This window comes from Bubalus kerabau, chromosome 1, assembly GCF_029407905.1.
Source record: "Bubalus kerabau isolate K-KA32 ecotype Philippines breed swamp buffalo chromosome 1, PCC_UOA_SB_1v2, whole genome shotgun sequence".
Taxonomy (NCBI): Eukaryota; Metazoa; Chordata; class Mammalia; order Artiodactyla; family Bovidae; genus Bubalus; species Bubalus kerabau.
In genome coordinates this window covers 152,644,825-152,661,128 of record NC_073624.1, presented here as the reverse complement: position 1 = coordinate 152,661,128, position 16,304 = coordinate 152,644,825, and the positions used below count along the sequence as shown (strand labels likewise).

At 41.0% G+C, this 16,304-nt stretch overlaps 1 protein-coding gene across 23 annotated transcripts in view; it reads left to right on the top strand.

Moving 5' to 3' along the window:
* The window catches only part of USP54 (ubiquitin specific peptidase 54), a 133,879-nt gene that overhangs the window by 100,298 nt on the left and 17,277 nt on the right, over positions 1 to 16,304 (top strand). For 18 of the 23 annotated variants that reach the window (XR_008698406.1, XM_055535901.1, XM_055535884.1 and 15 more), the window contains 5 exons: positions 563 to 696; positions 3,424 to 3,591; positions 6,035 to 6,154; positions 7,074 to 7,269; positions 9,049 to 10,436. Coding sequence is in view for 21 of the 23 variants with exons in the window: in XM_055535901.1 (XP_055391876.1) it covers positions 563 to 696; positions 3,424 to 3,591; positions 6,035 to 6,154; positions 7,074 to 7,269; positions 9,049 to 10,436 (2,006 nt within the window). In the remaining 2 variants the exon portion in view is untranslated. The other 5 variants (XM_055535981.1, XR_008698408.1, XM_055536007.1 and 2 more) reach the window with 5 other exon arrangements.

Here is a 16,304-nt window from a genome sequence, read left to right as displayed (position 1 = left end):
TCTGTGTCTTATGAAGCCAATGATATTCATCATTCCATAAGATAATGATGATAGTTTAATAGTGGTCATTGCGCCTTGTCCATAAAACCCATTTGCTTTATATATTTCAGATCTCCATACATTGTTTTTTTTACTGAGTTGCCTCAGAGACAAGTTTGCTAACAGTATAGTTGCTTTGAAAGGAGGGAACCATCTACAAGATTGATAAACTGTATCATCATGCTTTCCCACTGCTCTTACCTGACCTCAGACCCTGTTCAGTTTTACACATGCAAAGATGCTATAAAAGTGTAGGAAAGAGGAAGGCAGTGTATATGAGAACATCTGTTTATTAATTCATTAAAGAAATTTTGTGCCAGACACACACAAAACGTGAATGAGGTGCGATAAGATGGGGGAACGAATGGGTGTTTCGATATTCAGAAATAGTTTAGCGGATATTTTAATGTTAGTTTGGTGCTTTGGGGTTTTGTTGTTGCTTTTGGAGGGAATTTGGTCCTATGACTGTTGCTATTTACCAGCGTTCTGATGCTTTCCCTCGCCTCTGGTTTCTGTTATGAAGGGATCCAAGTGCTAAGAGGTCAGCAGGGTTGGCCCCTTCCTGGCGTCACATCCCCAAGTCTCACAGTAGCAGCATCCTGGAGGCAGACTCTGCCATGTCCAGGAGTGGCTGGATGAAGAACCAGCCCCTTTCAGGTAAGTGGAGGGACCCTGGGTTTGGAGAGCTGGATTTCACTGCTAGTTCTGTCTGGGAAACAGCCTAACCTGAGCACATTTGAAATGAGAGGGCGGTTGCACTTTGTTTCACCAGAACGTGAACGTGAAGGCGATTGATCCACTCTCTCTCCAGGTTTATCTTTTTCGTTGTTGTTCTGTCACAGCTCACCTGCTTGCTCCTTTCCTTCTGGTGGAAGCAAGAAGGAACAGAAATATGGTGAACAGTGTCAGGAGCACCTGCTTTCCTCAGAAGAACAAGTCCTGGGGCTCTCCTCAGTGTAGAGGCATCCTCTTTGGAATGGACTTCTTATTGTTTATTTCTCTGAATTGAGATAACACGGGGGACATGTTGACTATAGACAAAATTGGGAAATGAGCAGGTCAGAGCTACCCTTACCCCTGCCTCTCTATCCTGCTTAGTATCCCTGCTTGGTTTTTCCCTCTTGAACGTGCCTGTGTCCCTCCTTCTCCAAAGAAGCTCTAAAGGGATGATCTGACTCTTTCACACTAGATGTATGTGACTGGAAATGCCTGAAAATGTGCTTTCTTTAAGAGAAGCTAGTATTTTCACAAGTCAAAGCTTAAAGATAAAGGAATATTGGAATTTTAAGCATCATACACCAAGCATAGAGATTTGAGGTAGTCAAAGATTTTATATCCTATTTACATTCTTCTCACAACACACATATAGACTTAGAGTGCATATTCAAATAAGCAAAATAAATAGATCCTTACTTAGAGCAGAAAATCGAGGTAACAACTATATAGTCTCCCCAAGATGGAGACTTTTTGTGATTTTTGAGGGAAGATAATATGTATTCAGTATTGTTTAGTCAGCTGAGGATTTCTGGGATCCGCTTGTCTAACTTAGAAATCAACCTTCTATGAAAGATGTGTTTCATCATCCCCCTTTTTTTCTGGTATGTTAGATGAATCGGGAGTCGCATGTGTGGGCAGAAGTTTAATTATGGTCTGATTTAATGAGCATCTGAATATGGATTTGTGGCCAGCTCACTAGGGAGATGAGGACAGAATACTACACGGAAAACTGTAGAGATGAGACCAGGAACTTTACTGGTTTGACAGCCAGTTCTCTTAATGACCACAGAACGTTCCTAGAGGTGGCTGGAAGCGTGATATGCAGCAGAAATAAAAAGGTCTGAACTCTTTCAGATATGAGTGAGGGGCATGGACTGCTAACATCTGGCAAAGCAGAACAATGCATGTAGGGGCAGATAATCTCTGAAATTCTGGGCTAGAGTAGGTTACAGTTAGAAACCCATGGAAGAAATTTATTCTTCCTAATGAAATTATAGGTTTAGTTTATTTCCCACATTTTGTCTCATATTGACTAACATAGTTTTGAGATACCTGTGCTCTTACTTTAGCCTGTTCTCCCTTCTCTTTTCTTTAACAGCCAGTAGCTTTTCAGCACACTAAAGACTGAATCTCATGACTTCACTGATAGCCCTAATTCTAGACTAGCTGTATAGAATTCACCAACTGGATTTCTCAACTTGTAAAAGATATTTGGCAAGGAGTTAGAATAAATTCCTTATGTACTATACTACACTACCATCCTCCTTGTATAGTAAACTCTATTTTTTTTATCTGGTGACGGATCACCCTTTTAAAAAATTATAGAGGTTAACACAAGTCCAACAGTTTGGTAACTTGCCCTGTGCCTCTTCAGTTTGAAGGAACCAGTGTTACCATTATGGTATATATCTTTCTACATCTCTTTCTATGCTTTGTATTCTATGTACAAGTATAATGATAAGTTTATTGTAGTTGTTGTTTAGTTGCTAAGTTGTGTCCAACTCTTTTGCGGCCCCATGGACTATAGCCCACTAGGCTCCTCTGGCCATGGAATTTCCCAGGCAAGAATACTGGAGTGGATTGCCATTTCCTTCTCCAGGGGATCTTTTTGACCCAGGGATCGAACCCACGTCTCCTGCATTGGCAGGTGGCTTCTTTAGCACTGACCCACCTGGGAACCCCTAAATAAACTTATTACTACCATTTGAAAATAAATAAAAGAAAGTTATACTATAGATATTATTATATCACTTGGCTTTTCACTTAATATATCGTGGTTATCCTTTTAGATCTATTTGATTCCATCTATGAACACTGATAAAATTAAGGTTTACTACTATGGATATTTTACAAACTCATTTGGAAGGTGGTGGAAATTAAGGGAGAGAAATTGACTTGCTTGAAACTTCCTGGTGAGTCAGTGGCAGTAGAGAATGCTTCTTAATAGTTAAAAGCTTGGATTATGAATTTAAGCTATTTGACTTTAATTCAGCTTTACCATTTGCCATCTTTGTTATTTTGGGGAAGTTATTTATTGTCTTTGTGACTCAGTTTCTTCATTCTTAAAATGTAGGCAATAACATGAGAATTACATGAAATAATACAGGTAAAAGTGCTTGCAGCTATGCCTGTCACATAGTAAATACTCAACAAATGTTGCTATGTTGTTATTTTTGTTATAAAGTGCTCAATAAATATCACTTTTATTATTATTCATGCCCCAGGCCTCATCCTGAATCTGATATGGAAAACACTATCCAAATTTGCATTCCAAACTGAAGCCAAGAGTTCCAAAGAAAAAGCAGTGTGGTGACCATGAATATAGCAGGTGCTTAGTCTTGGTTATGGGAAAATGGTGATTTCTCTTCTCCCTTGCTTGTATTCCAGGTGGGGAGATATCTTCCAAAACTGAACTGGATGAATTGCAGGAAGAAGTGGCCAGAAGAGCACAGGAACAGGAACTTCGAAGGAAACGAGAGAAGGAATTAGAGGCAGCTAAAGGGTTTAACCCTCATCCCAGCCGCTTCATGGACTTGGATGAACTGCAGAATCAGGGTAATTGTTGTGAGCATTAGGTTGTGGGTGATGGGGACAGAGAGAGGGGGAAGGAAAAAGGTATTTGAGCTCATAAATTCTGTCTTTTCTTTAGCAGAGTTTTATTTTATCTTAACTTAGCCATTTCAGTGAGAACTAAAGTAGGAGGCAACAAGCCAGTTGGTTAGAGACAGGCGCTGATTTGGGGCCTGTTAAAAGCTTGTAGATTGGAGATAGTATATTGTTCATGGAAAGTATTTCTGATGAGCAGCTATAGAAGGTGTAAATTAAACTACTCACAGTTCAGAAACAGCAGAAAAAGGCAATGAGCGAACTGCACTGACTGAGAGGGTAATTCTTGCTCAGAAGAAAAATGCCCTTGAGATTTCCTACCTGGAGCTTCAGGGAAGTGGATCTACCAAGGAGGTTCTAAGAACAAGAGGCTGACTGCCTTTTCATCCTCTGATGGTTCATTTTCCAATCTCACACAGTTATCCTGGCCTTTATTTCAGCTGCTCTGGCTGCCCCAGATTACTATTTTTTTCTTCGATTGCTTTAAGATGTCATTTTACACCAGCAGAGACTAGCCTTCAAAATAAGAGTTTAAAAAGGCTGAGGTGTCTATTTTAAATAGGCCCTGAAACCTATATCTCTGTTTGTCTATGAAATAAATTTACTGTTCAGAACCTCCAGCCAGATACAGCAGATTGTGCTAAAGCATGTAAAGAGCAGGAGCCTGGGCTGTTTTGGGTGGCTGCTTTCTCTTGCTCACTTCTTTCTTCTTATCAACACTCAGAGAAACTTCCTGGGCTTTTTGGAGGGCCCCTTTTCTCCTCTAATTCTACTGTCTTTTGATTCAAGGCCATTGTTGCCTTACACTTCCCAGAATATTGTATTTGTCTCCAAATTAGCTTACCTTTCCTAATTTCTTAGATATCCCTATACTTAGATAGCTTTTTCTGATTTTTTTTCCTTAAGCTGTATCACATTGGGGTCTCAGGTTTATGTTGCTTCTGAAAGAGGGGTCTTGTCATCTTCCTCCCTTGCCCTTCTCCCCGCTCTGTCTGTTGGGTAGTGCGTCAGAATTGAGAGTAGGTCCCTCTGGTTGTATTTCACTGTCAGTGCTCCAGATGTTTTGGTTTAGCATCTCCTGGAAGAGCAAGGAATGGGGTGCTAAGAATTCGGGAGGATAAGAATTAAAATTTAGTACAATGACTGGCCAGCTGTAGTTTTCCTATGTCTCTGTAGAGAACATTTTTTAATTGCTGTAGCCACCACCTCTGCATAGATTCAGTTGATTTCAGATATAATGAGAAAATTTCAGGCCTGTGTACCCCCTACCCCAGGAACCATAACTCTAGATAGAGGTGGAGTAGAACCCAAATGCTACTTCCACTGTCTTCCCATTATTCTCCAAAAGTTATTAGTGAATTAGGGAGTGAATGATAGGGGTATGGAAGAGCTTTTCTTACCATGTCCAGCTGGAGGTTAATGGAGGATGGGGATATTATGGGAGAAATAATATGATTTTTTTTTTTCTTGTGAGGTTGTGAAACTCACCATTAATTCCAATCACAGATGAAGTTACATTACAGCTGACTACTGATTTATGGTTATGAGTGAGTAAAAGGCAGTGGGATACATAAACTTGAGGATTCTTTTACAGAAGTTACACTTATAGTAGTTTTTCACTTTTTATCTGGCACTGTTCTTCGACTCCTGTACCTGCTTTGGCACATATTGACTTTTGGGGAGAAGGCAACATTTCATGGTCACTGTGTGGGAAGGTGACTCTTTTATGGTAGGTTTGGTGAGCAAGGGCAGGATAGAAGTAAATACTTAGCTGTGCTAATGAAAGATATGTGTGTGCAAACCAAGAACAAAGATGGTTCCACTGACTTGGTAGATATATTGAAGTTAGGAACTGTAGAACACCTGTGCCCAAGAGGAGTACTGATTTTCCAGGTGCGGGTGGTATAGAGAGGACTACGAATTAGCACAGGAAAGAAGTGTTACACATGGCTATCCACAGAGTCATGAAGCCACTTTGCCTTAACACAGCAGTGGAGGTCTCAGGGGAGATCTGGGGTTCTGGACACACTGCCAAGATGTATCTTGTTACAATCTTGTGGGGAAGCAGGTCATTTCCAGGCAGAAGAACCCACCCTTCTATTATAGACAGTACTTTGTTCTTTCTTGAGGGCTGTCCTAAGAGGTCTTGGAGTTGAAATATGTGGTGGGCAATGACATGCCCGTCTTTCATGGCTTTGGTAAGGTCTCAGTTAAGGCAAAGAAAAGTGGATGTCCTACATGTTTCAGAGAATTCTTACTAGCAATGGTCAGTTGGAGTAAAGGTGGACCAGAGGCTCAGCAGTGAGGATTTATGTGCACCGAAGGGAAACAACAGTACATATGAAAAGTTGGAACAGGTTGTTATGAAAATGAAAAGTGCTGGCCCTTTCAGGGAGGAGTGACGGCTTTGAGAGGTCCCTGCAAGAGGCAGATTCAGTGTTTGAAGAGTCGCTGCATCTGGAGCAGAAAGGAGACTGTGCTGCCGCTTTGGCTCTCTGTAACGAAGCTATCTGTAAGTAACTCTAACCGCTATGGCTATGGCACTTTTGACTAACTTCATGATAGTAATTCACTCAGATAGGATAAAAAGAGCTTTTAGGTTTCGTTACTCTCACTCCCCCAAACTGAGGCCCTTTAGCTAATCTTTTCCTTTCAGATTCCTAAATGTGCTGGGCACTGTCACTGTGGCCTGTGGATATTTACTGGAAAAATCTCAGCAGGAGTCTACAAATGAACTATCCAGCCATACTTATCTTCTAATCCCCAAATAAAGTTAGGTCTCAGATGCGAGGTTAGTCTGCTCTTGGCGCTAGTTACTGACTAGCGCGGTGGAACTTAGGGCAGGAAGAAATGAATAAATTGGCTGTGACTTCCTAGGCCTGTGACTTCTTACCACATATTTGATTCTTTATGTTTCTCCCCTGCCTTCCTGGTATGCTGCACCATAGGGTTACAGCAAGGGACTAAGAATTTGTATCTGGTTCTTAAATATGACCCACAAGAATCTGTGTTCTACAAAGACAGATGCAGGTTTGCATCTTAGTTCTGCTGTTGGCTGTCAGGAAGGGGGAGTTGGGAGCAGAGAATGGAGACCAGAATTGGACAGGTCAGTTGCAAAGGACAATGAGAGTGGTAACATCTGAGATGGAAGCACCAATTTATCTTCTTGACTCATTTTAGTTTAGCTTTCTGTTTGTTTGATTTTTAAATTTGAATTAACCTGTTTGGCCTCCATGGCTTCCATGAATGTTCCTTACAGCCAGAGGCAGCTCTGTGCCCTGGATACCATATGCATGGTCCCTGCCTTGTAGTTCTGCTGCATATTTTCAGTTTTACTGCCTAACTTTGCTCATTTTTGGTTGAATTTTATTTTATTTTTTTTGTTTGTATTTTTGTGTTCTGTTTCTGCTATATTTTCTTTTGCATTTTAGCTAAACTAAGACTTGCCCTGCATGGTGCCAGCTCTAGCACGCACAGCAGAGCCCTAGTCGATAAGAAGTTGCAAATCAGTATTCGAAAAGCACGGAGCCTGCAGGATCGCATGCAGCAGCAGCAATCATCTCAGCCGCCGTCGCAGCCCTCAGCCTGCCTCCCCTCACAGGGAGGAGCCCTTCCTCAGCCAACAAGGTAGTGCCTGGGAACCACTGTAGTTTATGGACGCCAGGGGAGGAAGTGACCTTGGGTGCTCCATAGCCAGCTCTCATTGTCTTGGCGACTCCAGGGAGAGAGAAGAGTCCTCTGAAAAGATTTCTTCTCTCAGGTCAGATATACAAAGAAAAGCTCATCCCACTGCTGGTCCTTCTCTTAACAGTTCCTAGAAAGATACAGAAAGTATAGCATCATAAATAGACCACTTGTCCGTATTTCCTGTGGGTGAGTTTGTCTCTGGACTTGTGTAATAGCATGATGATTAAATTGGTACATGTTAAGATCTTAGACATGGCAATCTGAGTTGCATTTCACTTTGCAGTAGAAACCATGTGATTTATTTGTGGATTTCAGTGTCTCCTATCCCTTAAGGAAGCAGAGAAAGCAGTCTTCCTTGCTCTGACTGAATGATTGCGAGGAGACAAAGATTCCCTTTGTTTTACTTCCCTATGGTCAGGAATAGGAAAAAAGTCCCCATGGTCATTAGTGTAGTTCCCACATTTTAGCCCTTGAAACTGGCTGTTACTTAGAATAGATAGAATTAAGTAAGAATTAATGTTGGCTGTTAATAAGCCTGAGTAGTTTTCAGAATATAAATGTTATAAAGGAAGCTAACATTTTTTGAATATTTGCCCAGGCAGTAAGATAAATAAATACTTTCATGTTTTATTTTACCTATCTCACAATAACCTTAGGAGACAGGGATTACTATTTAGCAATGGTTTATAAATAAGGAAGCTCAGGCTCAGAGAGGATTAACTAAGTATGATACCCAGGATTACTCAGTTACTCCAAAAGACCTGGACTCCATTAGGTTTCCCTTATAAGTAATACATTCTTCACAGTGTTATAAGGGTAATAGAATTAATATGTCCACAAAAGTTTATAGTATATTATCATTGAAATTTAATGGTCCTAGCTAGGATCTTCCATTTTCTTCTTTTCTCCTATTGTTTACTCTACTAGTTGAATGCTGATTTGAGAATCTGATCAGAGATATATTTGAATGTAAGCAATTGAGGGAGCTAACCTCTTTTCAGAAATCCTAAGGCCACTTGATATATATGAGTAATTAAGGTTATATCTAAGTGCTTTTAATGAGATTTTCAGATCAGAAATATAAAACAATTAGTAAGAAACCAATTAAATGCATTTAATCCCTACTCCCACTCCCAGATCTCAAGAGAGTCACCGTTTGTTACTTTGGGGAAGCATCTCAGTGAATAAACACAATCAAATCCAGATTATAAGAATACACTTGAAATGGTTGATCTTTCTATTAATGCCAGGAGCCCAAGTCATCCTGTACTCTGTAAATATGGCCTTCTGGTTCTTTTGGCTGATCTGCCTCTCAGGACCCTAGGTATGAGTGATCTCTAGGCTTTGCTTACCTTTTCTTGTCATCTGCATGTGGGACTAGAAATTTTTGTTTTTGAATTTTTAAGTAGAGGATGATTGGAATGGGACTTTACAGATAATGAAGAATATTGGCAAGAGCTTTGCTTACTATTACTGTGTACAACTTTGATGAGGATATTTAATAAAGAGAATTAATATTACCCGTTACTTGGGTATGAGCTGACCACATGCCTTCTCTTGTGAACCTCCAATCTGTTGACTCTACTTATGCTTGTCTTTCTATTTCTTTTCACATTCCCTCTGTGAATAGCTAGAAATGGGAACCAGATAAACAATTCTTTTTGTAAGTAATCTTGTCAATTAAGACAGCTTATGACTGGCTCTCTTTATTTATTTCAGTGAACAGCCTATCCCGCTCCAAGTATTGTTAAGCCAGGAGGCCCAACTGGAACCCTACACGAATACAGAGTTTGGGGCCAGTACTTTCATTTACTCACCTGCTTCCTGCCATGAGCCACACTCGCCATTATTCCCAGAGTCATCCGCCCTGTCTGCTCCACAGCACAATTCCCCCAGTGGGTCTGCCTCGAACCTTCTTACTTCTGTTGAGGTGGACAGTATTGACCCCTCTGTGTTCCACAGGCAGGGCTTGCCTAAAACACCAGGGAGAACTGAGAAGAATTCTCATCATGGTTGGGAATCAGAGGATGAGCTGCAAAGCTACAGGGGTGAAAGCAGCAGCTGCGCCAGGTTCCCCCAACAAGAAGGAAGAGACACTGATCGAGAACAGCTATTCCAAGAAAAGAGGGATCCTGCTGACTCATCCCAGGTGATGCCTTGGCCACAGCCAATTGGAATAATAGCCACCTCTGAGAGAGGAGATGCACACAGTCTAGGCTGTGGTCCTTCAAATTCAGCAGCTCAGCCTAGCCTTTCTCTGTACAGGGCCTGCCACCCCGTAAAACCTGCTCCTTCCTCATCTGTGCTTCACTCCTCTAATACTGTACAGAAAACTAACCAATGCCTCCAAACCCAAAACTTCAAAACTCCACTGACTTCAAATATGGACCGAGGCAGCGAGGAGCCCTCTATGCCAGAGTTTCCTACCACCAAGGGGCTTGTCCGCTCTTTGGCAGAGCAGTTCCAGAGGATGCACAGAGCCTCCACCAGGGATGGTACAGCAGGTACCCAGGATAGAAGTTTGCCAAATAGTCTAAGGAAGGACTCTCCACCTTCCGACTGTAAGCCTCCTTTCCCAGAGGGTCAAGGGAAAGGCCACTGGTCTTGGGCAAAACAACCCTCTTTGGATGGTAGGAATAAACTGCCTTCCTGGGAAGAGCCTGCTAATCATCCTTCTCTTGCCACGAACTCTGGGCCGCCTAATGGTGAATCTTCTAGGGGAGGACAGCCCAGGTTGGCAGAGTCAGGTATTTACCACGGGAAACCGCCTCAAGTAAGAGATGCTGGGCCTAAGGAGCTGGGCAGCAGTGTCGACTCGGGGACTTCCTTGCCTTTGGATTCTTGGGTGAATGTTACAAGGCTCTGTGATTCTCAGCTTAAACATGGGGTCCCTGGGCCAGGAATGAAGTCCTCCCCTCATGATTCCCATACCTGTGTAACCTATCCAGAAAGAAACCACATCATTTTGCATCCACATTGGAACCAGGACACCGAGCAGGAGACCTCAGAATTGGAGTCTCTCTACCAAGCCAGTCTTCAGGTTTCTCAATCTGGCTGTTCTGGATGTGGGCAGCAGGAAGTAGCCTGGAACCCGCTGAGCCAAACAGGTAAGAATGCAACCAGGGGCAGGAGGTGTGGGGGACACAGAAAAGCTGAAGGCAGGAGGATAAGATCAGAAGGGGGGATGGTGCTCTATCTAAATAATATCCTCAGCTTAGTGGCAGCAGCAGAATTTCTGACTTTATTTATAATGACTTCATGATAAGAGCTAGACATTTTCCTGGCTAGAGAAGAGAATGGGGGCAGAATCATCACTCACAGGCTAGTTCCCTCCTTCTAAAGAAAGAGACCAATGACTGTATGTCCAGGGCTGCTGCAAGTATATATGCTTAGGAGTGGTTCTGAGGCCTTTGAGAGTGATTCAGCATGAGACAGGGGAGGCTGAGTGGGTAAGTCATCCTTCTATGGCTTAGGAACTGAACTGATCCCAAGATCCAGCTTCCAGATCCAGCTTGCAACCAGGATGTCCGCACTGAGCCAGGTCTCCAGTGTAGCATTTCCAGATTGTACTGAATCAGTTATATCGAGACCTTCCCTCATCCATTCTAGAACTACCAGGTTTAGAATTTTCAAGGAGGTATGCTTGTAGGGTACCTGTTTACTGACTCTTTGTGAGATTATATTGTGTGAAGAGTGAAGTCTAATGTTAAATGCAAAGCATACACATAGTTTTATAAACTGAAGACATAAAGGATATTTATAATTTAGGATTGATGTACTTAAGAACTCCAAAGCTTGAACTATCATCCTGTCTCCATCATTAACTGTCAGTATAAATTTGGATAAGTCATTTAATACCTAAGATTTTACCTATAAGAAAATTGGTTCAGTGATTTTCTTTTAAAGATACTTTGCAACTCTTAAAATGATACATATGATTCTGTGAAATTGATTTAGAGAAATGTATCTTCAGTTCAGGTAGTATAGATTCTTTGCATGCTGCCAACCAACATTTAATTACAGCCAAACAAGTGTGTATTCAGAATCTTCTATGTTTCCAGTAGTGTCAGAGTGGGGGTCATCATATAAATATAAGATTTGATATTAAAATATGTTTTTCTTAGAATCTTTACTCTAGACTTGGCAATAACATTTTTATGATCCTTAGATACATAGGACAGAGCAGTATGGGAAGATTCTAAAGAATAAGGAAAAGTTGGAGTTCGCCTCACTTAGATCCTGTCTAATGTAACAGAGAAAGAATATACAAATGTGAAGTGTTTTAAGAATAAGAAACACATATAAAAAATACAATGTGACTAAAATTGAACTAAGCAATCGAATGTCAAACATTATAGTACAAAAAACCCAAAAACTCCATATGTTAACCCAAACAGTGGACTTCCCAGGTAGCACTAGTGGTAAAGAACCCTCCTGCCAAGGCAGGAGATATAAGAGACATGGGTTCAATCCCTGGGTCAGAAAGATCCCCTGGAAGAGGGCATGGCAACCCACTCCAGTATTCTTACATGGAGAATCTCATGAACAGAGGAGCCTGGCCAGCTACAGTCTGTAGAGTTGCAGAGTTGGACACACTGAAGCGACTTAGCATGCACCCCAAATAGCAACGATTTTTTTTTTACTATAGATACTTTTGTAAAAATATATAAAGTATATTAAGTCTTTTTCAAAGTATCTATAGTAAAAAAAAAGTGTTGCTATTTGGGGTGCATGCTAAGTCGCTTCAGTGTGCCCAACTCTTTGCAATTCTACAGGCTGGATCATGGAAAAAGCAAGAGAGTTCCAGAAAAACATCTATTTCTGCTTTATTGACTATGCCAAAGCCTCTGACTGTGTGGATCACAATAAACTGTGGAAAGTTCTGAAAGAGATGGGAATACCAGACCACCTGACCTACCTCTTGAGAAACCTATATGCAGGTCAGGAAGCAACAGTTAGAACTGGACATGGAACAACAGACTGGTTCCAAATAGGAAAAGGAGTACGTCAAGGCTGTATATCATCACCCTGCTTATTTAACTTATATGCAGAGTACATCATGAGAAACTCTGGACTGGAAGAAGCACAAGCTGGAATTAAGATTGCCGGGAGAAATATCAATAATCTCAGGTATGCAGATGACAACACCCTTATGGCAGAAAGTGAAGAGGAACTAAAAAGCCTCTTGATGAAAGTGAAAGAGGACAGTGAAAAAGTTGGCTTAAAGCTCAACATTCAGAAAATGAAGATCATGGCATCTGGTCCCATCACTTCATGGGAAATAGATGGGGAAACAGTGGAAACAGTGTCAGACTTTATTTTTTGGGGCTCCAAAATCACTGCAGATGGTGATTGCAGCCATGGAATTAAAAGACACTTACTCCTTGGAAAGAAAGTTATGACCAACCTAGATAGCATATTGAAAAGCAGAGACATTACTTTGCCAACAAAGGTCCGTCTAGTCAAGGCTATGGTTTTTCCAGTGGTCATGTATGGATGTGAGAGTTGGACTGTGAAGAAGGCTGAATGCCGAAGAATTGATGCTTTTGAACTGTGGTGTTGGAGAAGACTCTTGAGAGTCCCTTGGACTGCAAGGACCAGTCCATTCTGAAGGAGATCAGTCCTGGGTGTTCTTTGGAAGGAATGATGCTAAAGCTGAAGCTCCAATACTTTGGTCACCTCATGCGAAGAGTTGACTCATTGGGAAAGACTCTGATGCTGGGAGGGATTGGGGGCAGGAGGAGAAGGGGACGACAGAGGATGAGATGGCTGGATGGCATCACTGACTCGATGGACGTGAGTCTGAGTGAACTCCGGGAGTTGGTGATGGACAGGGAGGCCTGGCGTGCTGCGATTCATGGGGTCGCAAAGAGTCGGACACGACTGAGCGACTGAACTAAACTGAAAGTAGGAAAAATCATTGATAACCCCACTCAGTAATTTCATGAGTTTACTTCTGGCTTTGGGTTGTGTTCCAGCCCTGGCTGATACACTTTTAAAAAAAAAATTGAAGTATAGTTGATTTACAGAGTTGTATTAGTTTTAGGTATATAGTATACAGCAAAGTGATTCAGTTCATATATTAATATATATATAATGTATGTGTATACATATATATATATACACATGCATGCTTGCTTAGTTATGTCCGACTCTTTGTGACTCCTTGGACTATAGCCCGCCAGGCTCCCCTGTCCATGGAATTTTTCAGACAAGAATACTGGAGTGAGTTGCCATTTCCTCCTCCAAGGGATCCTCCTGACCCAGTAATGAAACCTGCTTCTCCTACACTGCAGGCTGATTCTTTACTGCTGAGCCATTGTATACATATGTATGTTAATATATATATATGTGTGTGTGTGTATGTATTGTTTTTCATATTTTTTTCCAGTATGGGCTATTACAAAATATTGACTATTACCTGTGCTATGCAATAGGTCCTTGTTTATGTATTTTCTATATCAGTTCAGTTCAGTTCAGTTGCTCAGTTGTGTCCGACTCTTCGGGACCTCATGAATCGCAGCACGCCAGGCCTCCCTGTCCATCACCAACTCCCGGAGTTCACTCAGACTCACGTCCATCAAGTCAGTGATGCCATCCAGCCATCTCATCCTCTGTCGTCCCCTTCTCCTCCTGCCCCCAATCCCTCCCAGCATCAGAGTCTTTCCCAATGAGTCAACTCTTCGCATGAGCTGGCCAAAGTACTGGAGTTTCAGCTGTAGCATCAGTCCTTCCAAAGAACACCCAGGACTGATCTCCTTCAGAATGGACTGGTTTGATCTCCTTGCAATCCAAGGGACTCTCAAGAGTCTTCTCCAACACCACAGTTCAAAAGCATCAATTCTTCGGCATTCAGCCTTCTTCACAGTCCAACTCTCACATCCATACATGACCACTGGAAAAACCATAGCCTTGACTAGACGGACCTTTGTTGGCAAAGTAATGTCTCTGCTTTTCAATATGCTATCTAGGTTGGTCATAACTTTCTTTCCAAGGAGTAAGTGTCTTTTAATTCCATGGCTGCAATCACCATCTGCAGTGATTTTGGAGCCCCAAAAAATAAAGTCTGACACTGTTTCCACTGTTTCCCCATCTATTTCCCATGAAGTGATGGGACCAGATGCCATGATCTTCATTTTCTGAATGTTGAGCTTTAAGCCAACTTTTTCACTGTCCTCTTTCACTTTCATCAAGAGGCTTTTTAGTTCCTCTTCACTTTCTGCCATAAGGGTGTTGTCATCTGCATACCTGAGATTATTGATATTTCTCCCGGCAATCTTAATTCCAGCTTGTGCTTCTTCCAGTCCAGAGTTTCTCATGATGTACTCTGCATATAAGTTAAATAAGCAGGGTGATGATATACAGCCTTGACGTACTCCTTTTCCTATTTGGAACCAGTCTGTTGTTCCATGTCCAGTTCTAACTGTTGCTTCCTGACCTGCATATAGGTTTCTCAAGAGGTAGGTCAGGTGGTCTGGTATTCCCATCTCTTTCAGAACTTTCCACAGTTTATTGTGATCCACACAGTCAGAGGCTTTGGCATAGTCAATAAAGCAGAAATAGATGTTTTTCTGGAACTCTTTTGCTTTTTCCATGATCCAGCGGATGTTGGCAATTTGCTCTCTGGTTCCTCTGCCTTTTCTAACCAGCCTGAGTAGTATATATATGTTAATCCCAAACTCCCAGTTTGTCCCTTCCCCTCTTTCCTCTTTGATAACCAAAAGTTTGGTTTCTATGTTTGTGAGTCAATTTCCATTTTATAAATAAGTTCATTTGTATCATCTTTTTAGATTTCACGTATAAGTGATGTATATTTGTCTTTCTCTGATTTACTTCACTTAATATAATCTATAGGTCCAGCCATGTTGCTGCTGGTTTTGTTTTTTATGTATATATACTGTATATTTATTTGTATTGTTTTTACCAAAAGTAGAATCATTGTAAAATATGGATACAGTTTAGTCCCATGATTTTCCTATATCCATAAGCATTTTCCCTTTAGAAAAAACTACTTTTAGTGACTATCATATGCTTCACATGAATGTACCGTAATGTAGTCAGCCACTCTACTTTGGTTGAATACTTACTTCCAGTTTTTTGGTAATATAGCACTGTGATGAGGATCTTTATACTTAAGAGTTTGGCCACATTTCTGATAAACTCCTTAGAATAAGCTTTTAGAAGAATAATAACTAGTTGAAAGTTGTAAACTTTAAAAAAATCTCTTGATACATACTGGCAAACTGAGGAAGATTATACCTCTGAAGGCAGTGTGAACGCGTACCTGCCAACCATTAACTTGTACTTGATAGTGAAAGAAAACATTTTTAAAATCCATTTGATGAATCAGTCCTGAAAATAACTTGTCAAACCAAAGTAGGCTGTATTTTGGTTAGTCTCTTTTAAATCGAGTCTTTCAGAGCTAACATGACAAAGAAGAGATCAGTGGAACTGAGAAGTAGATGAAGGAAGGCAATCGGGAAGGAAAATGCTGGTTAGGGTCTATATATGATAGAATATATCTTTAGGAGAGTCCTCTTTTATTTGAAAGCATTTATTAAGCACCAAATTACTTTCTTCCTCCAGATTTATATCTATAGTTGATAAGTAACACTGTAAGTTTAAGGTATACAGTGTGATGGTTGATACATGTATATGTTGCAAAGTGATTACCACAATAAAGGTAGTGAACAAAACCATCACCATACCTAACTACTGTGTGTGTGTGTGGTGAGAATATTTAATTAAGATCTACTATCTTAGCAACTTTCAGGTATATAATAACACAACATAGTTAACTATAGTCACCATGCTATACACTAGGATTCTCAGAACTTATTCATCTTATAATTGGAAATGTATACCCTTTGACCAGTATCTCTATATTTCCCCTAACCCCTAGCTCTTGGCAACTATCATTGCATTCTGTTTCTGTGAGTTTAATTCTTATAAGACCCCACATATAAGTGTGATCA